At 34.5% G+C, this 25171-nt stretch overlaps 5 protein-coding genes across 7 annotated transcripts; 1 reads left to right on the top strand and 4 right to left on the bottom strand.

Moving 5' to 3' along the window:
- The first annotated feature begins 808 nt into the window (after window positions 1-808).
- Window positions 809-3138, top strand: LOC111438744 (nuclear transcription factor Y subunit B-9-like). The gene is made up of 2 exons (XM_023076606.1): window positions 809-1116; window positions 2441-3138. Exons 1-2 carry the CDS (start codon window positions 1011-1013, stop codon window positions 3019-3021), a joined length of 687 nt encoding a protein of 228 aa, XP_022932374.1. The 5' UTR covers window positions 809-1010; the 3' UTR covers window positions 3022-3138.
- Window positions 3139-5408: 2270 nt separating this feature from the next.
- LOC111438760 (protein TIC 20-v, chloroplastic) lies at window positions 5409-7371 on the bottom strand. The gene is made up of 2 exons (XM_023076628.1): window positions 7228-7371; window positions 5409-6316 (listed from the first exon to the last, which is right to left on the bottom strand). The coding sequence occupies exon 2, from the start codon at window positions 6293-6295 to the stop codon at window positions 5567-5569; it is 729 nt and encodes a 242-aa protein (XP_022932396.1). The 5' UTR covers window positions 6296-6316; window positions 7228-7371; the 3' UTR covers window positions 5409-5566.
- A 1717-nt stretch (window positions 7372-9088) lies between these two features.
- LOC111438730 (gibberellin-regulated protein 14-like) lies at window positions 9089-9694 on the bottom strand. The gene has a single exon (XM_023076579.1). It carries the CDS (start codon window positions 9692-9694, stop codon window positions 9089-9091), a length of 606 nt encoding a protein of 201 aa, XP_022932347.1.
- A 2396-nt stretch (window positions 9695-12090) lies between these two features.
- On the bottom strand, window positions 12091-13018 carry LOC111438720 (nuclear transcription factor Y subunit B-3-like). The gene has a single exon (XM_023076570.1). The coding sequence runs from the start codon at window positions 12851-12853 to the stop codon at window positions 12311-12313; it is 543 nt and encodes a 180-aa protein (XP_022932338.1). The 5' UTR covers window positions 12854-13018; the 3' UTR covers window positions 12091-12310.
- Window positions 13019-13596: 578 nt separating this feature from the next.
- Window positions 13597-22682, bottom strand: LOC111438719 (glutamic acid-rich protein-like). 3 transcript variants are annotated; one of them, XM_023076567.1, is made up of 12 exons: window positions 22526-22682; window positions 19729-20674; window positions 19613-19646; window positions 18927-19006; window positions 18681-18740; window positions 17932-18042; window positions 16782-16859; window positions 16590-16673; window positions 14945-15392; window positions 14633-14745; window positions 14302-14332; window positions 13597-14019 (listed from the first exon to the last, which is right to left on the bottom strand). In XM_023076567.1, the coding sequence occupies exons 2-12, from the start codon at window positions 20608-20610 to the stop codon at window positions 13856-13858; spliced, it is 2085 nt and encodes a 694-aa protein (XP_022932335.1). In that variant the 5' UTR covers window positions 20611-20674; window positions 22526-22682; the 3' UTR covers window positions 13597-13855. The 3 variants fall into 3 exon arrangements, with proteins under 3 accessions (XP_022932335.1, XP_022932336.1, XP_022932337.1); XM_023076568.1 differs by having other exon boundaries at window positions 19729-20677; window positions 22526-22676; XM_023076569.1 differs by having other exon boundaries at window positions 19729-20634; window positions 22526-22676.
- Between the last annotated feature and the right edge of the window lie 2489 nt (window positions 22683-25171).

The raw sequence follows: 25171 nt of genomic DNA, 5'->3' as shown, positions 1-25171 counted from the left end.
TTTTTTATTCTCAATTAATATATATATTACAAGTTTTTTTTTTTTTTTCAAAATTAATAAGGCGTTTGTCAAACGAGGCAATTAGTTCGACTCGTACTTCTAATCTTTGGACACATTGTTTTCGTTAATGTCTTACGAGTCTTGTTGAGAAAGATGCTACTTCATTTGTATCTCACTCAGCATCTGCTAGATGAATAAATTTTCAATTTCTTTAATAAGAAAAACAATACTGACATAAACACGTTTTTAACCGCTCAAGTAATTCAAATTTGAAACTCAGATCGTTACTCAACATAATAAGATTTGGATCACTCGAAAATACTCATATATGTGGCATTTAATATACAAATTTTTTATTCTTTTTTTCAAAATTAATAGGTCGTTTGTCAACCGAGGCAATTAGTTTGAGTCGTACTTTATTTGTAATCCACGTTGCATCTAGTTCAATTGTATCCCACAAATCATCTATTTTATTTATATCTCACCTGACATCTACCTCATTTGTAACCACGTATCAGACATTCAGTGAATTAAGTTTTCAATTCATTTAATAAAAAAAACAAAAAGAAAAAAAAATACTGACATAAGCAGCCTTTAACTGTTTACATAATATCCTTTGTTTTTCTTAATTTTGTTTCTAATAAAAAATTATAAAAAAAAAAAGAAAAAGAAAAAATATGATTGGTTGGAAGGAAATGGAGGCTCTATTGTGCATGTAAAGCAAAAAGAAAAAGAAATAATAATAATTTATTATAATAAATAAAAAATAATATTAAATTAGAAGAGAGAGAGAGAGGGCAATTGAATTGGCGGTCGTGATTACCAATGTGAGAAAGAAAGAGAGGGATTTGACCGGACACCGGGATGCAACCGGCTAAAAAGGAATACAAGGCAAATGGGACCTCTGTTATTCTCTATAAATCTCTCCGCTGCATGCTTCCCATCAAAGAGACACTTCTTTCATTCACCTTCTTCTCTCACTTCTAGAGAGAGAAACTAAAAGGGCAATTATGGAATGTGGAGGAAGTTCAGCCGCCGCTGGAGGAGGAGGAGGAGGAGGCGGCGGCGGAGATGGGTTCCATAGCTACAGAAGGCAACACTCTAAGCCAACCTCTGGTATTTCAACTCTCTATTCCCCCTTTTGCCCCTCCTCTTCTTTTTCTTCATATCTTCTTCTTGCATGCGTGTACTAAAATGCTAAAATCCTATCTCGGTGGGAGGGGGGACAATGTAGAGGCGTTTTAAAATCCTTGAAGAGAAAAAACTCAAAGAAAACAACATCTATCGGCGGTGAATTTAAATTATTACGACGATCAAAGCTATAAACATGAATATCTTGAGTGGGTTCATGAGGGAAGATTTTGGAAATTTCAAGATTTTTTTTTTTATTTTTATCAAATGATAATAATCCATTAAATGTTTTTTTTTTTAATTTATTTTTGAGTGTGTTTAGAGGTGTATGTTTGCATGTATCATACCCATAGTTTGAGATTCAAGGTTTTTTTTTGTTTTTTTTTTTAATTTTTAATTTTAGAGAGAGAAGAGGAGGAGAGAGAAATGAAGAGTGTGAGTGGGGTCCACTTACACCAGATGAGACTGTCACAGTTTAATTTAGAATTATGGATAATTAGTCTAAAAATAGATTTTTTTTTTAATTTTTTTAATTTAATGCACTTTATAAATTTATTAAATTAAAATATACTAGAAGAGGAAGGGTTTTTTTTTTAATTTATTTTTTTCGTTTTAAATCTTTTATTTTTTTATTTAATTAGATGAGTGAGTTGGCAGTGTTAGTGACGTGGCTAATAAGGAGAGAAAAAAGTGTTTTTTTCCGGCCCTTTTCATTTTCCAGAACTGAACTAACTACCTGTATCTGTTGCCTTTCCTCACTCGCCTTATGGGACGCGTGCGCGCGTGACTAACTCTGTCGCCGTTATCTTACCGCCTACCAACTGGCCACCCTTTCTATTCGCTGGCTGTATTTCTGTTCTCCTAATTATTTTTTCTTTATTTATTAACAAAATTAATAAAAATAGTTTTTACTTCCATTTTTAAAAATATTTTTAAACTTTCCAAAATTTTAATGTTATTCTCAAAAAAATTTAAATACCATTTAAAAATAATTTAAAATATAATCATCCTCCCATTTCAATTTTTTTTTATCAATTTCCTTACATTTTTTAATTAAAAAAACATATTTATTTTTTTTTAAAAAAATACTCTTATGGTAAAAAAAGTAGTGTATTAATGAATTTTTTTAAAAGATTTATTTTTAATCACTATTTTAAATTTAATAAAATAAATTATTAATATTTATGTATTTATTTAAGGGCTTAATTTTTTGGTTTTTAAAATTTTAATTTTCGTCCTATTTTGGAAAAAGATAATTTTTAATTATATTTCTTTGTGACTGTTAAAAAGTTTAACCGTTTGGTTTTAGGGTTGAACCACCACCTCACAAACGGTGCAACCGCCACTGGCAACTCCCCTGCTACCTGCCACGTGCCGGTCACTGGTGCCAACAACGAGCAGAGCCAACAATGCATGGTGCGAGAGCAAGACCAATACATGCCGATTGCTAATGTGATACGCATCATGCGACGAATCTTACCCTCTCATGCCAAGATATCCGACGATGCCAAGGAGACCATCCAAGAATGTGTATCAGAGTACATCAGCTTCATCACTGGAGAAGCTAACGAGCGATGCCAACGGGAGCAGCGCAAGACAGTGACAGCAGAGGATGTCCTTTGGGCTATGGGGAAGCTCGGCTTTGACGACTACATTGAGCCACTAACTATGTTCCTCAACCGATACCGTGAGTCGGAGAGTGATCGAGTTCGTACTGAGCCGATCTTGAGGCGCAATGTGGATTATGTGCCACAAGTGGGGATGATGCCACCGTACGGGCAAGCGTTTCCATTGGGGCACACCTCGACAGGGATGTTCGATGCAATGGGCGGATATTACGGTGGAGGTAGGAGTGGCGGGACGAGCTCTGGAAACGGTAATCAGCTTTGATATGAGTTTGAAGTAGAATAGCAATTTGTAATCAAGGCTATGTAATGAATAAATATAAGAAGTAAGAAGTGAACGTGACCCATTTGCATGATGAGAATATGTAAATTTATGATAAAATCGTCGTTTAATTTTTTTAAGTGTGTTAAAATATCATTTTAAAATTTAAATATACTTAAATCATGGAATATAATTAATAATAATAATTCATTTTTGAAATATAATATATATTATACTTGTGGGCTTGAGAGAATCAAATGTAGCCCATAGCAATGGGCCGACATAACTTAAATTAAGCCCAAACTATGCCACGTCGACTTTTGTTGAGATTTAAACCTCAGAAAATAATACAATAATGATATTTTTTTAAATATTTGTATTTGCTTTAATAATAATAATTTTTATTTAATTTTAGAATTATTTAAATTCAAAACTTTGTTTGATCATTATTTTATATTCACATTATTTTACATTAAATGTGATTCATTTGATTTATTTTTTAAAAATATTAGTTCATTTTAATTTCATAAAATTACGATTATTATAAAGTTGGCTACATTTTAACTTTATGACATAAATATTATATAAATAGTATTCTTTTATATTTACCACCATACGAGGAGATGAATCTTCCTACATCGACTTTAACTTAGCGCTTTTATTCTGTGCTTCAAATGGCCAAATTAGAATTTTTAAATTAAGGTTCGATTTCGATCTTTTTTACCTGTGATAAGGATTTCTAGGGGAAAAAAAATTAAGCTTATTAACTACTTCAACCATGATTGTTTTTTTTTTAAGTGTTCTTAGAATCGAAGGAAAATTAAAGAAAATAAAATTTTAACGCTTGTTTTTATTCTTAAAAATAATGGTTATCTAAAAAAAATAAAAATTAAGATTAAGAAATTACAAGAAAACAAACCTAATCTTTGAAAAAAAAAATAATTTTACCGATTTATTTAGGAATTTTTGTATGACCCAAATTATAAAAGTTAAGTTGGGTTGATTTGAGTAAGATAAATTTTTGAAAAATAAAATTTGATTTGATTTGTTGATGGACATATTTTCATGTAGGACCGAAAATAGAGTTATAATCTAACCCAATATTGTTCTACCTTTAAAAAGATTAATAATATTTCATGTTCGTGATGGATATTAGTGATGCATTACTTTGTAAATGTCTAATATTTAAACTTTATGATATTTTAGTTATTAACGTAACCTGAATCAGTAGAATTCTTATAAATAATTAAAAAAAGAATTCGACAACCCACTTGATTAAAAAATTAATAATAAACTATGAGAAGATCGACCGACTTATACCCCTTCTTCCAGTTTATACCCTTTTCGAACATCGACCACATACTATTAGATGAACACAAATCTCCCACAATGGTATAATATTGTCCACTTTGAGCATCAGCTCCTATGGCTTTGCTTTGAACTTCTCCAAAAGGACTCATATCAATAGAGATAATATTTCTTGATTATAAACCCGTGATCATTCCCTAAATTAGTCGATGTGAGACTTTCATCCAACACATATATCTCTGCTGATCCATGGCCGCCACCGGCCCTCTCCACCCTCCAACCATCCCCTCCCATTCATCCCTCTCCAAATCATAAACCAACCGTTCTTTCCCGCATCCGATGGATAAGTAGAATTTTTATAAATAATTAAAAAAAAAGAACTCTAGCAATCCAATTGGATTGTGAACTCTATTCGAGCGGTTCGGGTCCCCAACCCAATCAATAGGAACCCTTGTCTCGACCCTTAGACCTAAGATGAGATATCCCACATCGGTTGGAGAGGAGAATGAAACATTCTTTACAAGGGTGTGGAACCTTTTCCTAGCATTCGCGTTTTAAAGCCTCGAGGGAAAATCCAAAAATAACAATATCGGCTAGTGGTGGCCCGTACCATTACAAATGCTAGCGATGGGTCTGGACCGTTACAAATGGTGTCAAAGCCAAACACCGGCGATGTGCCAGCAAGGAGGTTGTTCCCCGAAGGGGGTAGGCACGAGGCGGTGTGCCAGTAAGGACGCTGGGCCCTGAAGGGGGTGGATTGTGATATCCCATGTCGGTTGGGGAGAAGAACGACACACCCTTATAAAGGGTGCGGAAACCTTTCCCTACCAAAGACATTTTAAAGCCTTGAGGAGAAGTCTGAAAGGCGGTGTGCCAGTAAGGATGCTGTGCCTTGAAGGGGGTGGATTGTGATACTCATGTCAGTTGGGGAGAATAATGACACACCCTTATAAAGGGTGTGGAAACCTTTCCCTAAGTGAAAACCTAGAGAGAACAATATCTGCTAACTGTGACCTGCGACACGAAATAGAAAGAAACAATGGAGCATTTGCAGGAGCAGGAAGAAAACCAGAAGCACTGAATATCATTTCTAACTTGTTCTTCTTGAATCATTTCATCCTCATCAGGGTGTTCAGCAACAACAGATATTGAAACAGTAATCTAATCTACAACTCAGAATCCCAAAGGAATGAAGCTTAATATAATAATAATAATGATGATTATGATAATTCAGAAGAATTCACATAACTTGCCTATCAGCAGCATCAGCAACAATGGGCAATCTAGGGACCTGCCCCAACAAGCAAGAAGATGACCCATAAATCAAACAAATCAAAAGAAACAGAAACACAGTGCTATCCAAGCTCATCACCAAATCCAACCCCAATCCCCCTCTCGGATTGAAGCTCCTCTCCAGAAGATCGGGGAAAATCAAAAGCACATCAAGAACAATGGCTTGCATAATATTGAACCTAACATATCGACTGAAATTAGGGTTTCTAACCACGACGAAGTATAGAGTCAAAAACACCAGAAATCCGTTGAATGGAAAGCTCTTGAAAACTCGAATCGCGGGAACCAAGGGCTGAATCAGAACCTGAAAGGGAGCGTACTGAGTGATAACGTACTTGCCGTACTGGACGCCGTCGAAGAACGGGTAGAAGTAGCAGATGGCGGAGATGAGGCGGTCGGGGCCGTCGGCGGTGTTGTTGTCGCGGTCGCCGGAGGATCGGACGGTGAGGATGCGTCGTCGTCGCCGTCGTCGTAGAGTGGTGAAATTGATTTGGTTAGTGAGGGTTGTTGTTGCTGCTGTAGTTCTAGGGTTTGAGAGAGAGGGAAATGGCGAGGGGAAGAAGGAAGAATGGAGGGTTTTGGGGGAGAGATTTAAGATAAGCGTCGCCATGGATGAGAGCTTGAAGCCTAAAGAAATGGAATTGAATCGTGTGGATTTTGGAGGCTCCCCCATCATCGTTTTTATACCATTTCCTTTCTTCAAAAACAAATAAATATCTCAAATTTCCAACCCTCTTTAAATTATCAGTCAAAATAAACTCATCTTAGCATAATTATCATTTTTACTCTTTTACCGTTCTATTCGATACCATTTTTTTTTAAATACAATATTTTAATATTTTTGAGCTCGGGTACACGTATTAGGTTGAATTGAAATGGATTGTAACCTTATTTTCAAGACCCGACCAAACAAAATGTAAACCTACAAATTGAATCAAATGGTGAGTTTTCCAAAAATTCAACCAAACACAAACAAAGAAAAAAAAAAACATGTAACAGCTTAAGCCCACTACTCGCGGAATTTTTTTGCTTTGACACGTTACATATTGTCGTTGACCTCACGGTGTTAAAAGACGTCTACTAGAGAGAGGTTTTCATACCCTTCTAAACAATGTTTCGTTTTCTTTCCACTCAATGTGAGACCTCACAATCCACCCCTTGGGGGCCGGCGTCCTAGTTAGCACATCTCTCGGTGTATGACTCTAATATCATTTGTAACAAGCCCACCGCTAGTAGATATTGTTTGCTTTAGCCTGTTACATATCACTGTCAGTCTCATAATTCTAAAATGTGTCTGCTAGGGAGAGGTTCCACACCTTTGTAAAGAATTATAAAGAATGCTTCGTTCCCCTCTTCAACCGACGTGGGATCTCATAAAACATTGGGTAGTCCAACTGGATCAGATTAACAGGCCTATGAACGCTCATCGTCCTGAAAGGGCAAAGTTATCATCCGGGTTCTCTAATCAAAATTTGTCCATCGTTCTAAAAAATGTGAACGATTTAACAGCTTAAGCTAATGGGTGACAACAATTGGCATAAATATGCTAGAATCCAGCCTCCAACCAAATTCATCAAAAACAATGCAAGAAAGAGAAACAGCATTTACCCTGTCAAACCGATCGTTCGTGTTCCTCTCCCCAATCAAATGAACAAAGTTCTGTTGTGAAGCTTCCAAAATCTAAGTAGGAAAAGAGAAAAATGAACATCTAATCCAACTTTGATGATGATCAGATGAAAATAATGCAAGAAACAGGATATGTTGGTGTTTCAGCGTCCATCATTCCTAAGCAACTTCAAATAGATGAACATCCAAGAGAATAAAAGATGTAAGTTCAAAAGGACAGTACACAGACAAGATATGCTGATATGAACTTCAAACACAGAATATTATGGACGTGTCCCTTCCAAGTAACAGAATCATAACTATCCCTAACCCTACCTTCTATTCAGAGTCGTAGTCCCAATATTGGCTAACGAAGAGAAAGATCACGAGTCTATAGGTAAGAATCACTATTTGTATTGGTTCGTTCCAATTCAAGGAAATCAAAAGCAAAACCATGAAAGTTTATGCAACAATATCATATTATTGTGGAGGTCCGTAATTCGAGTTACTTCCGAAGATATAGCATCTCTATGATGAATCAATCTCTCACTGTACCACCACTCCTACACACATCTTTCTGCCATTTGAGCTTCAAATGCTCGACTGGTAACCCAAGGGGTAAACAACAAATTGAAGGAATGTCCATAAGAAAACTAGAAGAAATTCGATTGAAAAAAAAAAAAAAAGGTTTCATGCTTTTGAAAAAAGCTTTTGTTAATGAAGAAGTTCTAACAAGATCGTAAAATGCCAGCATTCGGAGGGAGTCGGTTTTGTTAGGAATCACGACTCCCCAAAATGATATGATATTTGTCCACTTTGAGCATGAGCTCTGGTGGCTTTGCTTTGGGCTTCCCCAAAAGACCTCATACCAACGGAGATAGTATTCCTCACTTATAAACCTATGATCTTCGACTAAATTAACTAATGCGTGACTTACTCCCAATAGTCCTCAACAAGTTTGCCTGTGCAACGGCCATCACATCTTCAAAGTCATCCATCCATCCTGAATGAGGAAGAGCAAGAGCATTTCATAGTAGAAAATCATGATTATAGAAAGAAAGCTCCTGAGTGGCATATATTTGTGATGATCATAGCACTGAAACTCACCAATAATCCTGGGAAATCTCCATCTTCCTTCATCATCACAAAGCTTCCGAAGCCCTAAACCAAAACCTCCTAAGTAAGTTGTAGTTCAGATATCAATAAAACTACCAAATCTCTCCCAGAACGGCCAACACCAATGCTTATTTCCTCTATCAAATCTCCAATTAAGCGATCAACTATTCTTGTTAGACTACAGCAGAATGATAGTAGAACATGAAAATGAAGAAAAACAGCATAGAGATCGTAAAAGTTGATGATCAAATCCAAAACCTCGAAAAGAACGTTCAATTTCAGTAAAGAAAATTTCACACTCCAACCGAACTTCAATCTCTCGCTTGAAAAAAGACAAAATGAAGCACAAATTCTACATCTATATCCATTCCTCTACTAATCTTTCCTTTCCTTTTCTTTTAACCTGTAAATGAAACAGAGGCAAACAGCAGCAACCAAAGAACAGTAATCGAATTCAAGACGCGCAAAGAAAAAATGCAAGTGATTCACAGATGAACTTCAAGCATTTCGTTACCAATTTCCCCGCATTTCATTACAGTAGCAGCAACAGCCTCCAAATTTTCCCCGCATTTCAGAATGGTTAATATTTTAATATTTTATCTTTTTAAATTCCAACATAAAAATATATTCATATATAATCTGAATAAAAATAAGAACCCCACATACGTTCTGTCAAAAATAATACAATAAACTCAAATAATTGTGCAAAAACAGCTCTCACACACAAATTCAGTAATTGGGCCTAATTTCAAAAGGCCCAAACGGCCCATATAGACAGCCCACTCAAAATAACCTCCGCCCCGATTCTGTACTTCCCTGACGCCGACGCGTCCTTTCCAGGCAGCTCTGCCGTTTCCGGTGCTAGGCTTGCCGGTGTCGACATTGGCGGGCTGCTACTCGACGGAAATATCGACGGCGTCTCCACAGGAGTCCCTCCGGTGATTGGGTTTGCCGGGATTTCTGGTTCCACTGGAGCTCCGACCGGTGCAGTCACCGGAGAAGCATCGGAAGGCAGAGGAGATGGCGGAGATAAAATCGGAGAAACTCCACTCACTACCGGACTAGCCGCCGGCGAAGAAACTGGTGCAGCCGCCGGAGCCTTCGGAGGAGATACCGGCGGTGGGGTCGCCAAGGACGGAGAAATAGCCGGAGTTTTCGCCGGTGGAGAAGAAGTCGGAGAAGTCAAAGGAGATGCAGAGTGAGTCGGCGGCGAAACTACCGGTGAATGCGCCGGAGACGGAGAATGCGCCGTTTTAGTGGGTTTTGGGGCGGCGGCCGGCGAATCGTAACCGAGAACGACGGCGGTGAAGGCCGAAAACAAAATCAGAACAGTAAACAGAGCAAATTTCTCCATGGTCGGAAATTTAAAGCAAAAAAATGGGGTCGGAATGAAGAAGAACGGTGAACGGTGAAATATATATAAAGGGAAGGTTTGAGGGAAAGAAACTGAACGTTATTAGTTGTTTACAAAACATCACAGAAGACGACGGAAACTAAAAAAGTGACCGTTGGGGACAGGGGACCGGCTATCACGGGTAAACTAGTCGTTACATGGCAGAAGATTACTGGCTTTTCGTACAATTGAGGCTGACGTGTCTGTTATCTCGTGAAGTTCAATAATTATTTCGTCAAACTATATAAATTATCTTTTTAAAAAAATTGTTTTAAAAGTACACCTCATTTTAAAAAGCATTTTAATTTTTTTAAAAATATTTCTCTAATTAAATTTTTGTTATTAATACTTTTTAATTTTAAAAAGGGATTAAAAGTAATTTTTGTGATACGAATCAAAAACAATATTCGAATGAAGGCGATCTTGAAGATAAGATACCTAAGAAAGGCTTAAAAAAGTGAAATTTATTATCTATATCAATAAGGTGCATCTCCCTTTTCGGTAGCTCACGGCTCGAGGTATTTTCTCTACTCTTTCTTACCCTTAAAAAATAGGGGCACCTTGCATCCTTGAACCGATAGCCATCTTTTGAAAATTCTATAGCTAAACATGTTTTGTGCTCTCTTGTTGACAACATGTTGAAAAGACTCGTGTTGGGTTGTTATGATAGCTTTAAGTCTTAGAAGAAAGAAAATAGTATTTACTGTTAGAATAAAGGAGTAAGCAACGTGACTATCTATCACAGTAAATGTTGAGGTCATTAAGTGCATAATTTAGATTTTAAATCTTGACCCGAAACTTGGAATAAAATAGTATCACGTTTTCGGAATGGTCGGTGCTTTGTGCTTTCCATGTGATTTGTTAAAAAGATAAACAAAAGCTATACTAATATGTGGGTAAGATGTATTTTAAGGAAGGAATGTTTGGTGTTTTGTGCTATGCATGTGATTGTGGTCCCCCACCCAGAAAACAAAGTAAGTATGATAAATAAAATTTTTATTAATTCGTTAATGTAATTTGATATTCAATAGATAAATTTAATATAATTGAGTTATATGGCACAAATTATCAATTTTCACTGCCCCATAATTTATTTAAATTTTGAAAATAAAAAACATTAAATAAATAGATTTCCACTTATTTTTTTGGCCATATTAAAAAAACCACATATAAAAATAAATAAATAAGGGAAAAAAAATTAAATTTTTGGTTAATAAATTTTGAGTTTTGTTTTTATTTGGTCTATTTACCCTTTTACCCTTTTCAAATATTGTATTCGGTCCTCGAGGTTAATGTTCTAATTAATGTAAAAGGGCTAAATTATTTTCCATCACCATTTTAAAATCATTATTAATATTATTTAAAATATTCCTTTATAATAATTAATTAAAGGGTAAAATGTTGAAATTTAGAGATTAACAAAAAAAAATGTATCATTTTAAAACATAAAAAATGAAAAGGTGGATATTTTTTCTTAATTAAAAAAATATTAAACATTTTTTAAAATATGGATCACTTTACATTGCATTATTAGAAGCATTATTTTATATGAATTGGATTTAAAAAAAATGGAAAATTGGATATGAAATTGATGAGAAATGATATAATTAAATAAATATTATGTTTGTTTATAAAAGAAATACAATTGAATGGATGATAATTGAGTAACTTTTCAAAAAGCAGTTGTACAATAATTGCAATTATGGAAATAATAGTCAACCATCATAAACAGTGAAAAGCAAAAAAGACTATTTTTCAATTTTTATATACAATAATTATCCAATTTAGCCGACTTTTTTTTTTTTTTCAATTACGTCCAATAATTGTAACGACCCATGCCTAAGATTCAGAATCTAAATTAGGCACCTGTGTGATCCAGCATTCCCCTACATCTACTACATCAACACGAGTCATTCTAACATATTTTATCTTCATTCACGTGCGAAAGTTCTTAAGAGTTCACTCAACATAAAATTGTTTTAAATAAAACAAATGGGTTCCGTAGTGATTTTTCATTCTTTCTATTCTCATTATCGCTCTCATTTAGATGTAGTCTCGGTTTATTCATGTATCCTCCTTTACTCATATATCAAAGACAGTCATTCATTTTTCCTCAAATTACATAACTCGGAAATCAAAATGAACCAAAATCGAAAATAGTATTCAATACATCGGGAGAGTAATTTTAAGCTAATGTTTAAGGGCATCCATTGGTAAGCATTAAACTAGAGTCAACAAAATGAACTTAATTAGTCTCAAGACAGAAAGCTTATGCTAAAAATATTAGGAAGCAAATTAACCATTCAACATAATAATAATAATAATAATAAATTTAAAAATCATAAAATGCATATTTATATAATCAAAATACATTAATTCATATTATTTATCTACGTCAATATATTTTTATAAAATTAAGGCTTCACCTCCCTCAGCTACTCATCTTCATTTTATGGAGGATAAAATGGAGATTTCGCAGATGCCGTCGCCGTCGTGGCAATGGTAATGAATGTAGTGTACAGAGCCGGGCCCAATCAAAAGCAATGGGCTGGGCTGGGCTGGGCTAGGCTCACCCATCTACCTGGGCCGACCCGTAGTAGTAAACCCAGGCCCATCCCAACGCGGCCCATTCGACCCGTAAACATTCGGAGGCATCGTCATCCCCATCCCACCCCCGAACTCGCCGCCGCCGTCAAAGAAAGTACTATTCGCAGCCCCGGCGGCGGCGGCGGCAACGGCGGAGGCAGAGGAGGAGGAGTCACGCGAGGCTAGCGCGGTCCTTTCGCCTTCAATTTCTCGAAAGCGCTGGAGATAAAGCTTGAGAGGATCGACATAGTCTTCGAACCCTAAGGTAGCCATGGCCCAAAGTAAATCATCGCCGTTGATAGTCTTTCGCTTCTCGTTGTGGCACTTGTCGGAGGCCTCACCAGTGACGAAGCTGATGAACTCGGAGACGCACTCTTGGACGATCTCTTTGGCGTCCTTTGAGATCTTGGCGTTCCCAGGGAGAGCTTTCTTCATGATCCGGCCAACGTTGGCGATCGGGAGAAGTCCGTCGTGCTCCCGCGGAGACGGCGATTTCTGGTAGCCACCACCGGAGTCGTTGTCGGAGTCCGCCATGGAAGGAAGGAAGGAAGGAAGGAAGGAAGAGGAATTAGGGTTTCTGAAATGGAAATAAATTGGGCGTGAGAGAGATTCTTCTTGTAGGGGATGGGGATGGGGATGGGAATGGGATAGTTATCAAGTTGCTGCCAATGGAGAACAAAAAGTATCCCAATAACGCTGCAATATCTATATTCAAAACTCTAATTTTCACATATTTTAACCATTTTTTTTTTAAATTAACAAATCCCGCTCTTTAAATTAAAAATTTTATATATTTATTAAGAATTTATTTAACACCTACTTAAAATTTTATAATTTATTAAATATTTTTAAATTTCTAAAATTAAATACTACCCATTATACCAAACTTTAAATATTATTTTTTAAAAATAAAACTTCTAAAAAAAAAAAAAGAATAATCATATATTTATTTTAGTCTTAAAAAAATATATTTATTTTTATGTAATTAAAAATAATAATATATTACATTTTATTTAATTTTATTTTATAAAAGAGGTTATAATAATATGGAAATTTCTTTTTCCTTCTCAAAAATACTTTTTTAACAGATTTGGAAAGCATGCGTGCATATCACGTGCCCCCACCACTTTGAATAATTCTTGTTTTCTCTTCTTTGATTGGCCACTACCAATGAAGTGCTCCATTACTTTTTAAGTGGACATGTTCCTAACTAAAAAAAATATTATTAAAAAAAATCACATAAATGGGCCAAACAAAGAGAATTCAAGCCCCTTCTGAATGGTCAGTATATATATTCATGGAAATTATTATTTCTAACAGAATTATATGTCAGTATAAAAAAAGGAAAAAAAGAGCTGCAATATTTATAACAAGCCTTGTTTCTAATAGAAACACTAACCTTTCATTAGCAGTAAACATGATGATGATGATGATGATGATGATACACCAACCTATAAATTACACCCACCTTTACAACGACTGATTTTCAGAGCTTTCTTGTATGTTAAAGACAAATTCCAGGGCCAACTCTTAGGCTCAAGTTTCCACCTCTTGAGCTACCTGTTTTCCATCCTTCTCGGTGTCGGCGTTGGCATTGCCATCTTCTTCTTCTGCTTCGTCTGCCAGTTTCGTAAGCTCTTCTTGGATCATAAGTTTTATCGACGACTTTTGGGACGTGAGATCTGTCTTGAATTGCCGAGCTGAGAAATCACAGGCAGATTAGAGGCTGCCATTTTTCAATACTTATAAAAGATCTAAAAGTTTAAAAGTAGTCCATAGAAACACATAGCTAGCTACGTTTAAAATGGCTACACTCACAGAAGAAAATCTGAAACAAACTTCAAAATCAACCAGATTTCTTGATTCAATATTCTCACAGAAGATATAATGATTTGTACTATTTATTGTAAGGATTAAATGCAGCACTTGTAAATTGTAAACTCAACAAACCACAAAAATATCCAAATAGACAAGAAATGTACCAAGTTGCTTCAGAATGTCGGTGAAGGTGGCCTGCGTGAGACAAAAATAAGCTATTTAGAACCAAAACTATCGCCTAACCAGCTTCCTTTTGTAAAGGCTTTTTGGTTTTTCAATTGCAGAAAATTCAATACAAATAAGTGAATATGCATGTACTGCTACAGCTTTAAAAGTCATAATATGTTGCATAGCACAAAAAAGAATCTAATAGCTCATCTATGCATCGCTTGAGAAGAGACGATCGAGTGACTGTTAATAAGTAAAAACATGAACATGATAGCAGTTCAGAACAAATATCAATACAGTAGTCAGTATGATTACAATGACACTTACTGTAGTGAAGTCAACTACTTTAAGAATTTCACATATTGCTTCCCTGAGCTCATCGTCGCTTGGCCTTGTTTTCTCCTCCTTGGTTTTGTCCTTCCCTTTAATAATCTTTTTCCCTAAACACACAACAAGGGTTTAAATAATGAAATTTAGATCGCAGCTTCCAACATCTCTGTCGATCCCAAACAGATTAATATAATACCAGAAAATTTGGAGTTCAGAAGAATAATAATGAAAAGCACCATTTTTTAATATCCCAGAAAAGAAAAAAATGGAACAAAAGAAGATAAGAACTGAATGAGATATGAAAGATACCTGGCTTCTCCTTGGCAGCAGATTTTGATGGAGTTGAGGCCTTGCTTACTTTTTCACTATTCTTCTTCCTAGAGAATACCTTTGGACTAGCATCACTATCATCAACCTTAGCAAGACTTGACGATGTTCTCTTTGCTGTCAATTTTGCTGAATCAGATTTATTGGAGCCTATAGCTTTCTTGCTTCTTGCCTTTCTTACAGATCCCCTCGTTCTAGATGAACTTTTTGAACTTGATTTGGGTTTTTCTTCCTCAGATTCATCAGTTGGGTCATTGATATCTTCACTTTTTGGCTGCTCGGACATTTCATCATCGGATTTTTCTGTGATTCCATCCTCATTTTCCTTGTCATTTTCTTCTTCTGCTTCCTTTTCTTCTAACTCGTCATCTTCATCACTTGAATTTTTTGTCAGCTCAGATCTTGCAGTATTTCCCCTTTTTCTACGACTCTACACTCGACCCAGAAAATAAAATAAAGTAAAAAACCTATACGTTTAGATAAACTATCGCAAACTAAAGATTTTCAGTTGTGATTAGCAAAGTGAGGTCTCGGGAGACCTCTTGTATTAATAAACAAAGGAAAATAATACAGCATTCCAAGCACACTACGAGAGGCCAAGTACTCTTACCTATCTTTCCTTAGAGGTCTGCCCTTCTAACAGACATCTATGTTTTTTTAGAAACAATAAATGCCTAGGAGACTCATAGTTGTGCGCACAACACGAGAAATGAGGAAGCAATATGTGGGATAATTGCTTCAAATCTAGGCCAACCACAAGGACCATTGGTCAGGGCTGGAGGAATGCTCATTAGATCGACTCAAACGCACCTAGGAACCAGCATCTAAACAAGCTTGAATGTTCTTTAAATCATAAACTACAGAACTACCGCATAGGAGGTCAAATAATCATGAGATAGTTAAAACTCCCATGAGTAAACTAAGGATAACTTCAGGATTCTAGCAGGGAATCATTTACTCTAAGCAATTTTGGAAGAAAACTAATTAAAAACTTCATCTAAAAGCACTTTCGATATAAATCTTTTTATCTATTCTTAGAATTTCTCAAACTATTGTGATTACTGAAAATTTTTAATTAGGTAAATGCATTCATTGAAATTTTAACCATGCATTACTAATTTTTAAAAATACACTTTAGTCTTCCATAAGTATTTTAAAAAGCAGACCAAACACACCTAATTAAATTATTTTCTCATTATCCTGAAGACAAAGGTGTCAATGACAACATGTGATAAAGAGGGCTCAATTCAAATGCTTTAAATTTCAATTATTTATGGCCAGACACTAAATTACCAGCAATAATTTTCCAAAATTTTGAAATGCAAGGAGAGTAAGTATTAAAACAAATAATTTGCTTTAAAAATAAGAAATACGGAAAACAAAAGAGAAACCAAGAGATATTTTCATGAAGAACAACATAGCTCAGCAACTTCCTCAGAATCAGAGGAAAATGCAAGGACACCGTCTACCTTCTACTGAAGATAAAGACACAATAGGAAAATGCAAAGATAAAAACTAGTTCCAGAATGGATGTTGCACGTATGATATTATATAAGGGTCAAGATGGATAAAAACAGGGCCTAGAAGTAAATCACCAATTATACTCTCAGAGAGATAAGAATGTCACCTTTGGTGAATGTTTTGAACTATTGTCTCCAGGAGTTGACATTTCTCCTTTTACCGCCCGTTTACGCTTTTTACCATTGCTCGACTGTAATGCGAAAGATAATTTAAGAAACTAGATCCAGATTTTAGTAAATATAAGGAAACATTCGATTGGGAAAACTTTCTTTCGCAATCAGGAAGGGAAAAAAATCACCTTTTCTTTTTCTGTGAGAACAGTAGTTGTAGCATGAGGAGCTATTAAAAATTCTATAAGCTTGCCAACAATATCTTCCTGAATCAATTTAGAAACTTAACATCAGACTAATGCAACGGAAAGAATATATATGCATTCTATATTTGAAAAAGAAAACCGAACATTTGAGTTTCATTGTTAAAAATCTCCCCAACAAAAACCTTCTCCTCCAAATACCATTTATAAGAAATATGCCAACACAACATTTCCTTAACATTTACAAGTCATCCAACACAGATCTTAAGAGTAATTGTTTCTTTGTTATTATATAAAACCTAACGGATAATTTTCCTTCTTATTAAATAAATTATACACATGTGAATAGTTCTTATATTTTCACGAATCCAACTCCTAACTATACAATAAACCTTCCAATTATGACAATACGACCTAATGGATAATTACAAAAGTCCTTGGACGTTGACACCCAATTATGCCAAGTATATAACATTTAGAAGTCACCTAACACAGATCTTAAAGAGTAAATTTTTACACCCCCCAGGGCGTTGCTTTGTACTTTTTATTTCTCTTTTTTGTTCCTCTTTCACTCCCTATGGTGTGTGTATCTCTTGAGCAATAGCCTCTTTTTGTTTTTCAATAAAAAGTTTTGTTTTTTAGTTGAAAAAAAAAACCCAAAAAATGAGGAAAATGACTGAGTGCCGTCTTGAACAAGTGAATGATCCCGATAACATTTTCTGAAAGAAAAGTACTAAATATCAAGGTGGATGGATATCAAACTTTGAACCATAACCTAAACTAATCCCACCAAATCATGTTTTCTTAAAGAGAACTTTTTACAGCATGGCTTTTATGGGGGGTGGGGAACCCTAGCATAGATAAATTATCCAAGGTGCATTATAGAACGAAAGTTCAGTACATGAGCAATAAGTGATGATTGCATATGATATTGGCAAAAAAGAATGATCCAATTTGAAATAAATCCTCATCATTAGGATGCAAATTTTAATGAAAATGCAGTTGTTTGATTATTAGGATTTGACCATGTATTAGATCTGAACTTTTCATACTCATTCAATGAACTGTGTAGAGAAAACTGTCCCAAACGCAGACCTACGAATGTAAGTACAGCAACAAAGATTACCGAACAGACCTTCCTTGTGGTAGCCTTCACAACAGGAATGTCAAGCACATCACACAATTCCAATAATTTCTCTTTATTACACTTGTCAATTTTTTCTTTGACTTTGGACTTTTGTTTTTCCTGCAAAGAAAATGGAACTTGCATGATAAAATCTCAGCAAGATAATGCCTTCACCACCTGATGATTGTACAGGTAACATGTGAAAAAACAAATAGTGTAAGCAGAATAACTTTTGGGAAAAAAATGCTTTTTAAACAAAATCAATTTTCCTTGATTAACTTTGAAAAGTTAATAATTGAAAGTTGGTTTAGCATAGCTTGTTGAATGTTTATAGATGATCAAAAGTGTTCTTTAAAAAAATCTTAAAAAATAAAAGCACTTTAAAAAACTTGGATTGGTTTAAAAGCTAGTTGTGAAGAAACTCTAGAGAGAGAGATAGATTATCCAAAAACAACCTATGTTCTAACTGAGAATCTTCAAAACATGCAGAAAGGAAAAAAGAACATAGTTAGAATGAATATAAACACGTTCGAATATAGTGAAGCAAATATTTATTGTTGAAATCATCTATAAGAAAATGTAAGCGATAATAACATTTTTATTGAAAATATTTTTGAAAATGTGCTTAATCTATAAGGTTCTAAACAGACCCAAAGTTCGAAAAATTGAAACTTCTGCAAAAGATTTGTAGGCCTGATAGATGACTGATTACTCCCAGATACATACATCTCATACTGGTAGCAAATACAATAGTTTACCTCATCTCCATGCCACACAAAACCTGAAAACCTGGATATGTTGCTCTTAATCTGAAATGCCTGGAGGAAAGGGAGAATAAAGAAAGCAACAGATATTAGATACAAATACTCAATAACTACATTCCCAAGAAGGCATAAACCAGACATTGGAAATTGCACTTAACAGTATGCATGTGCACCTTCAGGAATTACTCACCACAGAACTAAACGATTAACCTATGAGAAAACCACTTAATCATAAGTTACCTTTCCTCTCCTTCCAAATATAATTGAATGAAGCAGCCTGAAGGTGTCATCAGCCTTTTTCCTTGACAATTTGAATGCCACTAAAACAAAAAGGCTTCTTTTTCAGAGTTCATTTATCACACACATATATATATATATATATATATATATATATATATATATATATAATTCATCATGTCAATAAAAAAGTAGCATACGCAGGAAGCAAAATAAAAGATGACTTGGGTCAGAAAACTTTTAACGGCTTCATTACTTCAGTTGTTATGTCAGAAAACAATCCAAGGCATGGAAAAATAAATTATGCTCATACTTTAAATTTGAGATCCCACATCAGTTGGAGAGGAGAACGAAACATTCTTAATAAGGTGTGAAAACCTCCCCCTAGCAGACGCGTTTTAAAAACCTTGAGGGGAAGCCCGAAAAGGAAAGCTCAAAGAGGACAATATCTACTAGCGGTGGGCTTGGGTTGTTACATTAAAAATGGTAACTTTTCTCTTTTGATTGATAGAAAGGAAAGGATAATGACTTAACAATTTATGCTTCAAAGAAATCTGGGCAAGAAATAAAGTAAATGTTAAACCACAGTAAACAATACACCGTCATAAACATGTTGGAGAGAACTATATAAAAGCAAAATGGGGTGCATAACAACATAGTGGAAGATTGTTTTAAAATGCATAGCATACCATTGGGTATATCCTTAAGTGGAGTACCACGGCCCTACAGTTTCCAACAAAAAAAATAGAATCAATCCTCTAAAAACATACCAAACATTCCAGAAAGACCAAATAAAATATAATACCTTTTCAATCTGGAATTCCTTCACAGAATGTCTTTCAATTGATGCCACCAACCTTTCAACTGATTTGCGCTCACGTACAGGGCGATCAATAATGGGAGTCCTTATTTCTGCCTCCTCCTTTTCATCCTCTTCATTCTTTCCCTTTGATTTAGCCACACCCGTTCTCTTTCTTCTTTTATTTGGTTTCCCCTCGTTGGGATCTTTATCCTTCAATTCCTTGTCATCCTCTTCCATTTGGCTATCAACCTTCTCTACCTTATCTTTGGTATCCTCAGTTTCAGCTTTGGCATCCTCAGTTTTTTCATCCATGGCACTCTCAGGTCCTTCATCTTTGGCATCCTCGGTTCTTTCATCTTTGGCATCCTCAGTTACTTCATCTTTGACATCCTCATTCTCTCCATCTTTGACATCCTCATTCCCTTCATTTTCTATATCCATACTTTGCTCACTCTTCTTATCATTTGGATTCACATTTTCCTCCACTGCCTGAACTTTAGCTTCCTCCTTTTTATCCTTCGCCTTTTCTCCATTGATTTCCTCATCATCCTTGATCTTGGGCTCTTCTTCCATTTTCATGACCTCTGCCTTCACACCAGCACCCTGCTCAATTTCTGGTTCTTTCACTCCATTTTCCTCCCTCTTAGGCAAAGTCTCGTTGGTTTTTTCCAGTTCACTGGTTCCCTTTGTCACAGTCTCGACGGTATTTGTCATTTTATCATCTTCAGTGGTTCCATTTTCCATGGTCTCAACAATACTTTTCATTTTATCTTCTTTATTGTTCCCATTTTCCATGGTCTCACTGGTATTTGTTTTCAAATCTTCTCCACTGGCTTCATTTTTTGTTTTCTCAATGGTATTTTTCGTTGTATCTTCTTCACCCATGATCAATTTAGCTCAAATTTAAATCTACAGAAAACCAAAATCTCTTCACTTGCACATCCTTCACCTACTGAAATGAATAAAACAACAAAAATTACAGAAGTATGTAACCATTCAATATGAATGTTCAACAAGAAAGAATAAATACATGTAAAAGAACATGCACGATGGAAAGTAAAAAAAAATATATAATGCCTCTTTTTGAATCTAATGCTACTACTCTAATGACGCCCAACTATTTACATCAATACTCCAAACAGAGAGACAAAAGAGCAGGTAAAAGTCTGTAATTAGGAGTACCAATAGATTCAATACTAGATTAGTAGTTTGCTTTGTAGGTGTAGACTACTTCAAGAAAGTGTTTTAAATTATTGTGCTTCTGTAAGAGAACATCACAATCTTTATCTTTAAGGTACCTAAAGCATCAATTTGAACATACTGATCTGCTAATCAACATTTTCTTGTGGGAATGCTAGAGGATGGAAGAGGCAGCTAAGTTATGATGCCCATAGATTTTAAGCTATGAATAATTCAAAACTTAAATTTCATTTGGCATGAGATAGGTTTGCTATGGATGGAGCTAACTTTTTGTTCAAGTGTGAACTAGAAATAAAAAAAGAATGAGCATTTTACTATAATACTCCAATTATAAATGAGAACATCATAAGGTTTGATGCAACAATTGATTCTATTTTGATCGAGTTCAATCCAACTATTTTGGGGAAAAATTGTTAAATTGCCAATTTGATCCCTACTCTTTTTTAGCTTCAACGCTTATAGGTTTCGATATGGCCATTATAAGTGGATCGAATCTAGTAAATCGCCAATATCATTACAAGTCGTCATCATAATGAAAATGTGACAAGTTCTCTAATTTCTGTTTATATGACAATAAGCCAATGGTGAATTTACATATAGGGATAAATATGGTTTAAGGATGACTTCTAAGATACAGCCAAGCCATAAAAGTGTTTGTTTGGTATCTTATCCAGATTCAATTTCTTGTTTCTAGATTCACTTGAGTTCAATGGATTTATATTTAGAGGGGGTTATTTATGAAAAATTAGTATTTTGATTATATTTGTATTCTGTGACTTATAAAGTGAAAATTTGAAAATAGCAATTACATATTTTCAATGTCTTCAGGCTCTAAATCTCCTATCAAAGAACATTAAAAAAAACAGTAGAGATATGTAAAACTACAATATTTTCAATTAAACCCCTTGTTTCAAATTACTGTTTCTGGATCACCACGAACTAAACACCCCCCCCCCCCCCCCCCNCCCCCCCCCCCCAACTCTTAGAAGACCCTATTGGTAATTCAACCTTAAAAAATTTTGTGAATGAAAACAAGGTCTGAATTCATCTTTGTTTCTATCCAATTTTAACCTAACCATAACAAAGAATTCACTTCACATCCGAACATAAAAACTAAAGGAACCAATTAAATTCTATTAGCATTAGAAATTCTTCAGGAATGCACAGAAAATTTAAGAAAGTAAGACAAACTCGAAGCAAGCAACATAAATCGAACAATAACATGCAGAGTTACACTAGAAAAGAGAACACCTAAGATCCCAAATCAACCAAGAAATTTCAAAAGTGGGAGTAAATAAGATGAATCATGCATTAAATTCCTTCCACAAAAGAAACTCTCCACTTGGACCTGAGAAAAGTATAACAAAATCAACACAGACAATTGAAATCCACGAACAAAAACAGCTTCGGAATAGAAAAAACACACACTCAAATCACTCAAAATCCAAAATGGAAAGACAAGATCAGCACAGGAACATCTGAAACCCTAATCCTACACATCCATAACATTTCACAGCAACAAACCCCCAAAATTGTGAAGTTTCAAGCAATATAAAAGGCCATAAAGAGAAGAGAACAAGCGTAAGACGCTGAAACTCACTGAATTTCAAAGCTTCTGTAATGGATTCGAGCATCGAACAGAAAGTCGTCGGAGTTCTACTGTCTCACTGTCCCTCTCTCAGCTCCGTAGACATTTTTCTTGTTTTTCGGCTTCTTTTCGTATTTCTTTCTTTTTTTTTTCTTTTTTTTTTTTTGCAATAAATATATGGCAAGTCTCCTGCTCAGAGTATTTATACTTCGGACGTCAACTCCGGAATTTAGAAGCAGTTAATGCCACGTAGGAGACTTTTGTCAGCTGACGTGTAACCAGTTTTTTCGGGAGGAGGGAATTGGCGGTTGAGATGGAGTTTAAATGGAATCTGGATATTGGACGGTTTGGATCTGAAATTCGTTTATTCTTTCGGGGATCAGAGGGCCCACACACAATATATGTCATTTTTTGTTTTTATTTTTTTTTTTTCAAATAGATTAATTAATTAATTTTATATACCTTATAATCTTCCCGGTAACACTTAAAATATTAATTTAGTAGAAATAAACGTTAAAATTAATATTTAATAATATTTAACATAAAATACAAAAAAGAAAATATATTTAATTTTAAAGATTCAAATCATATAAAATATTATATATATTAAACATAATATATATAATATATATATATGTTTGTTGATACCTATAATATTAAAATAATTAATATATATTAGATACATTAAATAAAAATATATATTTAAAATTTAAATGAAAGATGTCTTGGGATATAATTTAAATAAAATATTATATATTTAAATATATTTTTTAACAAATATATGAGTTGGCATGAAAAAGTCAGAGCAAATAGATTAAAGATTCAATAAAACTTTATTCATAAAAGTTTTGATTAATCTTAAATACGTCAAAAGTTGATTTCTAATGTTTCCTCAGCGTGAATAAAACGTTCATTCTCAACACAACGACTAAAGCTTTGGTCTGGTGCGATCCTGATTCTATTTGGGTTCAAATCGATTCAAGGATCAAAATATCGAATGGTTAACGATTAACAATTCGAGGATTTTTGTCATGTCAAAAGATGATTTGGGTCTGATTCACATCAAATTTCCTTCGATTTAGATGGACTTGGGATTTCCGGCTCTTAGATTTGAGATTACTTTAAGCATGTGTAAGTAGGATTCATGAGTAACCGGGGTGTGTGTATGTTACAAGGCTTATTATGCTATGAGATCTGTCTCGAGAATCCGCGTATGATGTATGTATGTCAATCATGATACGATAAGGTGAAAGAATTGTAGCTATGATTTTAAATAATGAATAAATGCCAGCTATGTGGATGATGTGATGCATCACGAGTTATAACCTATGCTATCTAAACTGTGGGACCTCGTGTATATATATGATCATGAACAAAACGAGATTGTGAAAACTTGAGTAAGTTTAGAAAAATTGTTCCGACATTTGAAGATTCTCGACATAGATTTTAAGCGATAATTGTTAGTAGTCTTCAAGACGTACTTTTTATTCACAACAACAAAGTGAATTGAAAAGCTTAGTGCTTACTATTCTTCTGTTCTAAGAAACTCCCCCTTCAAATTGTTCTTTTTATTTTATTTATTTATTTCGATATATTTCGATCGTGGGTTTTATCCAACATCAAATTCATGCTGTATGATCAAGATGACGGGCTCATAAAGGGTATTCATGCATGGTACTTGTACATAATACGCTTGATTGAAACTTACAGACTCATGACATGAAACAATAAGGCTCTATGTTGTGCAGTGCATACGACTCTAGGTCGATGAATCATTACGGTAATGATTTAATAAATGGTTTTCTCTATCTCGCATGATCGTGATGAATCAAAGAGAATAAAAGAGATAGGATTAACAATCGTACAGGCATCCTTTGTGCAATGCATACGACTCCACAGTGGAATTCATTTTACCTGCACAACTTAATTTGAATCGCTCACATCACAGTAGTAGTAGCATAAAGGCCGTAAGTCGGCTACAAGGAAAAAAAAAACTTTGAAATTGCTGAATAACAAACGAAATAATAAAGCAACATAAATTTGGGTTCAGAAGATCAAACCCACAAATAAATTTCGCTTCATATTCTAATATTTAGTCGTTTTTCATTATGACTATTTTAATCGATCATTCTGGTAAATTTACATTCAAGGTTATATATTGTGAGCCGCTGACTTTAACATTTTTTTACAACATTAAAGATCGATATATTCGAGTAGTCAAAGAGAGATTTGAAATCTATTGGACTTGGTGTCGGTAGGTTTGAACCTTGCTATCGATGTTAAACTTATAAACTTCAATAGTTATTAAAATAAAATATATAAAAAAAAACACGAATAAAACATTTAACATGTGATTTATTTGGATTTATTTGTCAAACCCACAATTTAATAAATTTAAAAACAATTCAACTTTTATATCAATCTATTGACTTCAACAATTCCTTACAACATTATGGCTGATAGGTTGGTTAAGGAGTTGTATGAATATATTTAGGACTTGAAAATTTCAACGGATATATTCGTGGTTAAGGAAGATAGACTTGAAATTTGTTAAGGTTTTGCCCTCTGAACCTTGTGTCTGACTTTTTTTTTTTTTTTTTTTTTTTTTTTTTTTTTTTTTTTTTTTTTTTTTTTTTTTTTTTTTTTTTTTTTTTTTTT

This window comes from Cucurbita moschata, unplaced genomic scaffold (genome assembly GCF_002738365.1).
Source record: "Cucurbita moschata cultivar Rifu unplaced genomic scaffold, Cmos_1.0 Cmo_Scf00082, whole genome shotgun sequence".
Lineage (NCBI taxonomy): Eukaryota > Viridiplantae > Streptophyta > Magnoliopsida > Cucurbitales > Cucurbitaceae > Cucurbita > Cucurbita moschata.
Note: the sequence above shows the minus strand (reverse complement) of the source record. Positions and strands in the feature narration are given on the sequence as shown.

Excerpts from the sequence above, each read along its gene's own strand:
- LOC111438720 (XM_023076570.1), bottom strand. The coding sequence starts at position 12,853 with ATGGCGGACTCCGACAACGACTCCGGTGGTGGCTACCAGAAATCGCCG.
- LOC111438730 (XM_023076579.1), bottom strand. The coding sequence starts at position 9,694 with ATGGAGAAATTTGCTCTGTTTACTGTTCTGATTTTGTTTTCGGCCTTC.
- LOC111438744 (XM_023076606.1), top strand. The coding sequence starts at position 1,011 with ATGGAATGTGGAGGAAGTTCAGCCGCCGCTGGAGGAGGAGGAGGAGGA. Across the intron at positions 1,117-2,440 it reads ACACTCTAAGCCAACCTCTG|GGTTGAACCACCACCTCACA; the intron begins GTATTTCAACTC and ends GTTTGGTTTTAG.
- LOC111438760 (XM_023076628.1), bottom strand. The coding sequence starts at position 6,295 with ATGATGGGGGAGCCTCCAAAATCCACACGATTCAATTCCATTTCTTTA.
- LOC111438719 (XM_023076567.1), bottom strand. The coding sequence starts at position 20,610 with ATGGGTGAAGAAGATACAACGAAAAATACCATTGAGAAAACAAAAAAT. Across the intron at positions 18,741-18,926 it reads TATTTGGAAGGAGAGGAAAG|GCATTTCAGATTAAGAGCAA; the intron begins GTAACTTATGAT and ends CCTTTCCTCCAG. Across the intron at positions 16,860-17,931 it reads TGAAGGCTACCACAAGGAAG|GAAGATATTGTTGGCAAGCT; the intron begins GTCTGTTCGGTA and ends AAATTGATTCAG.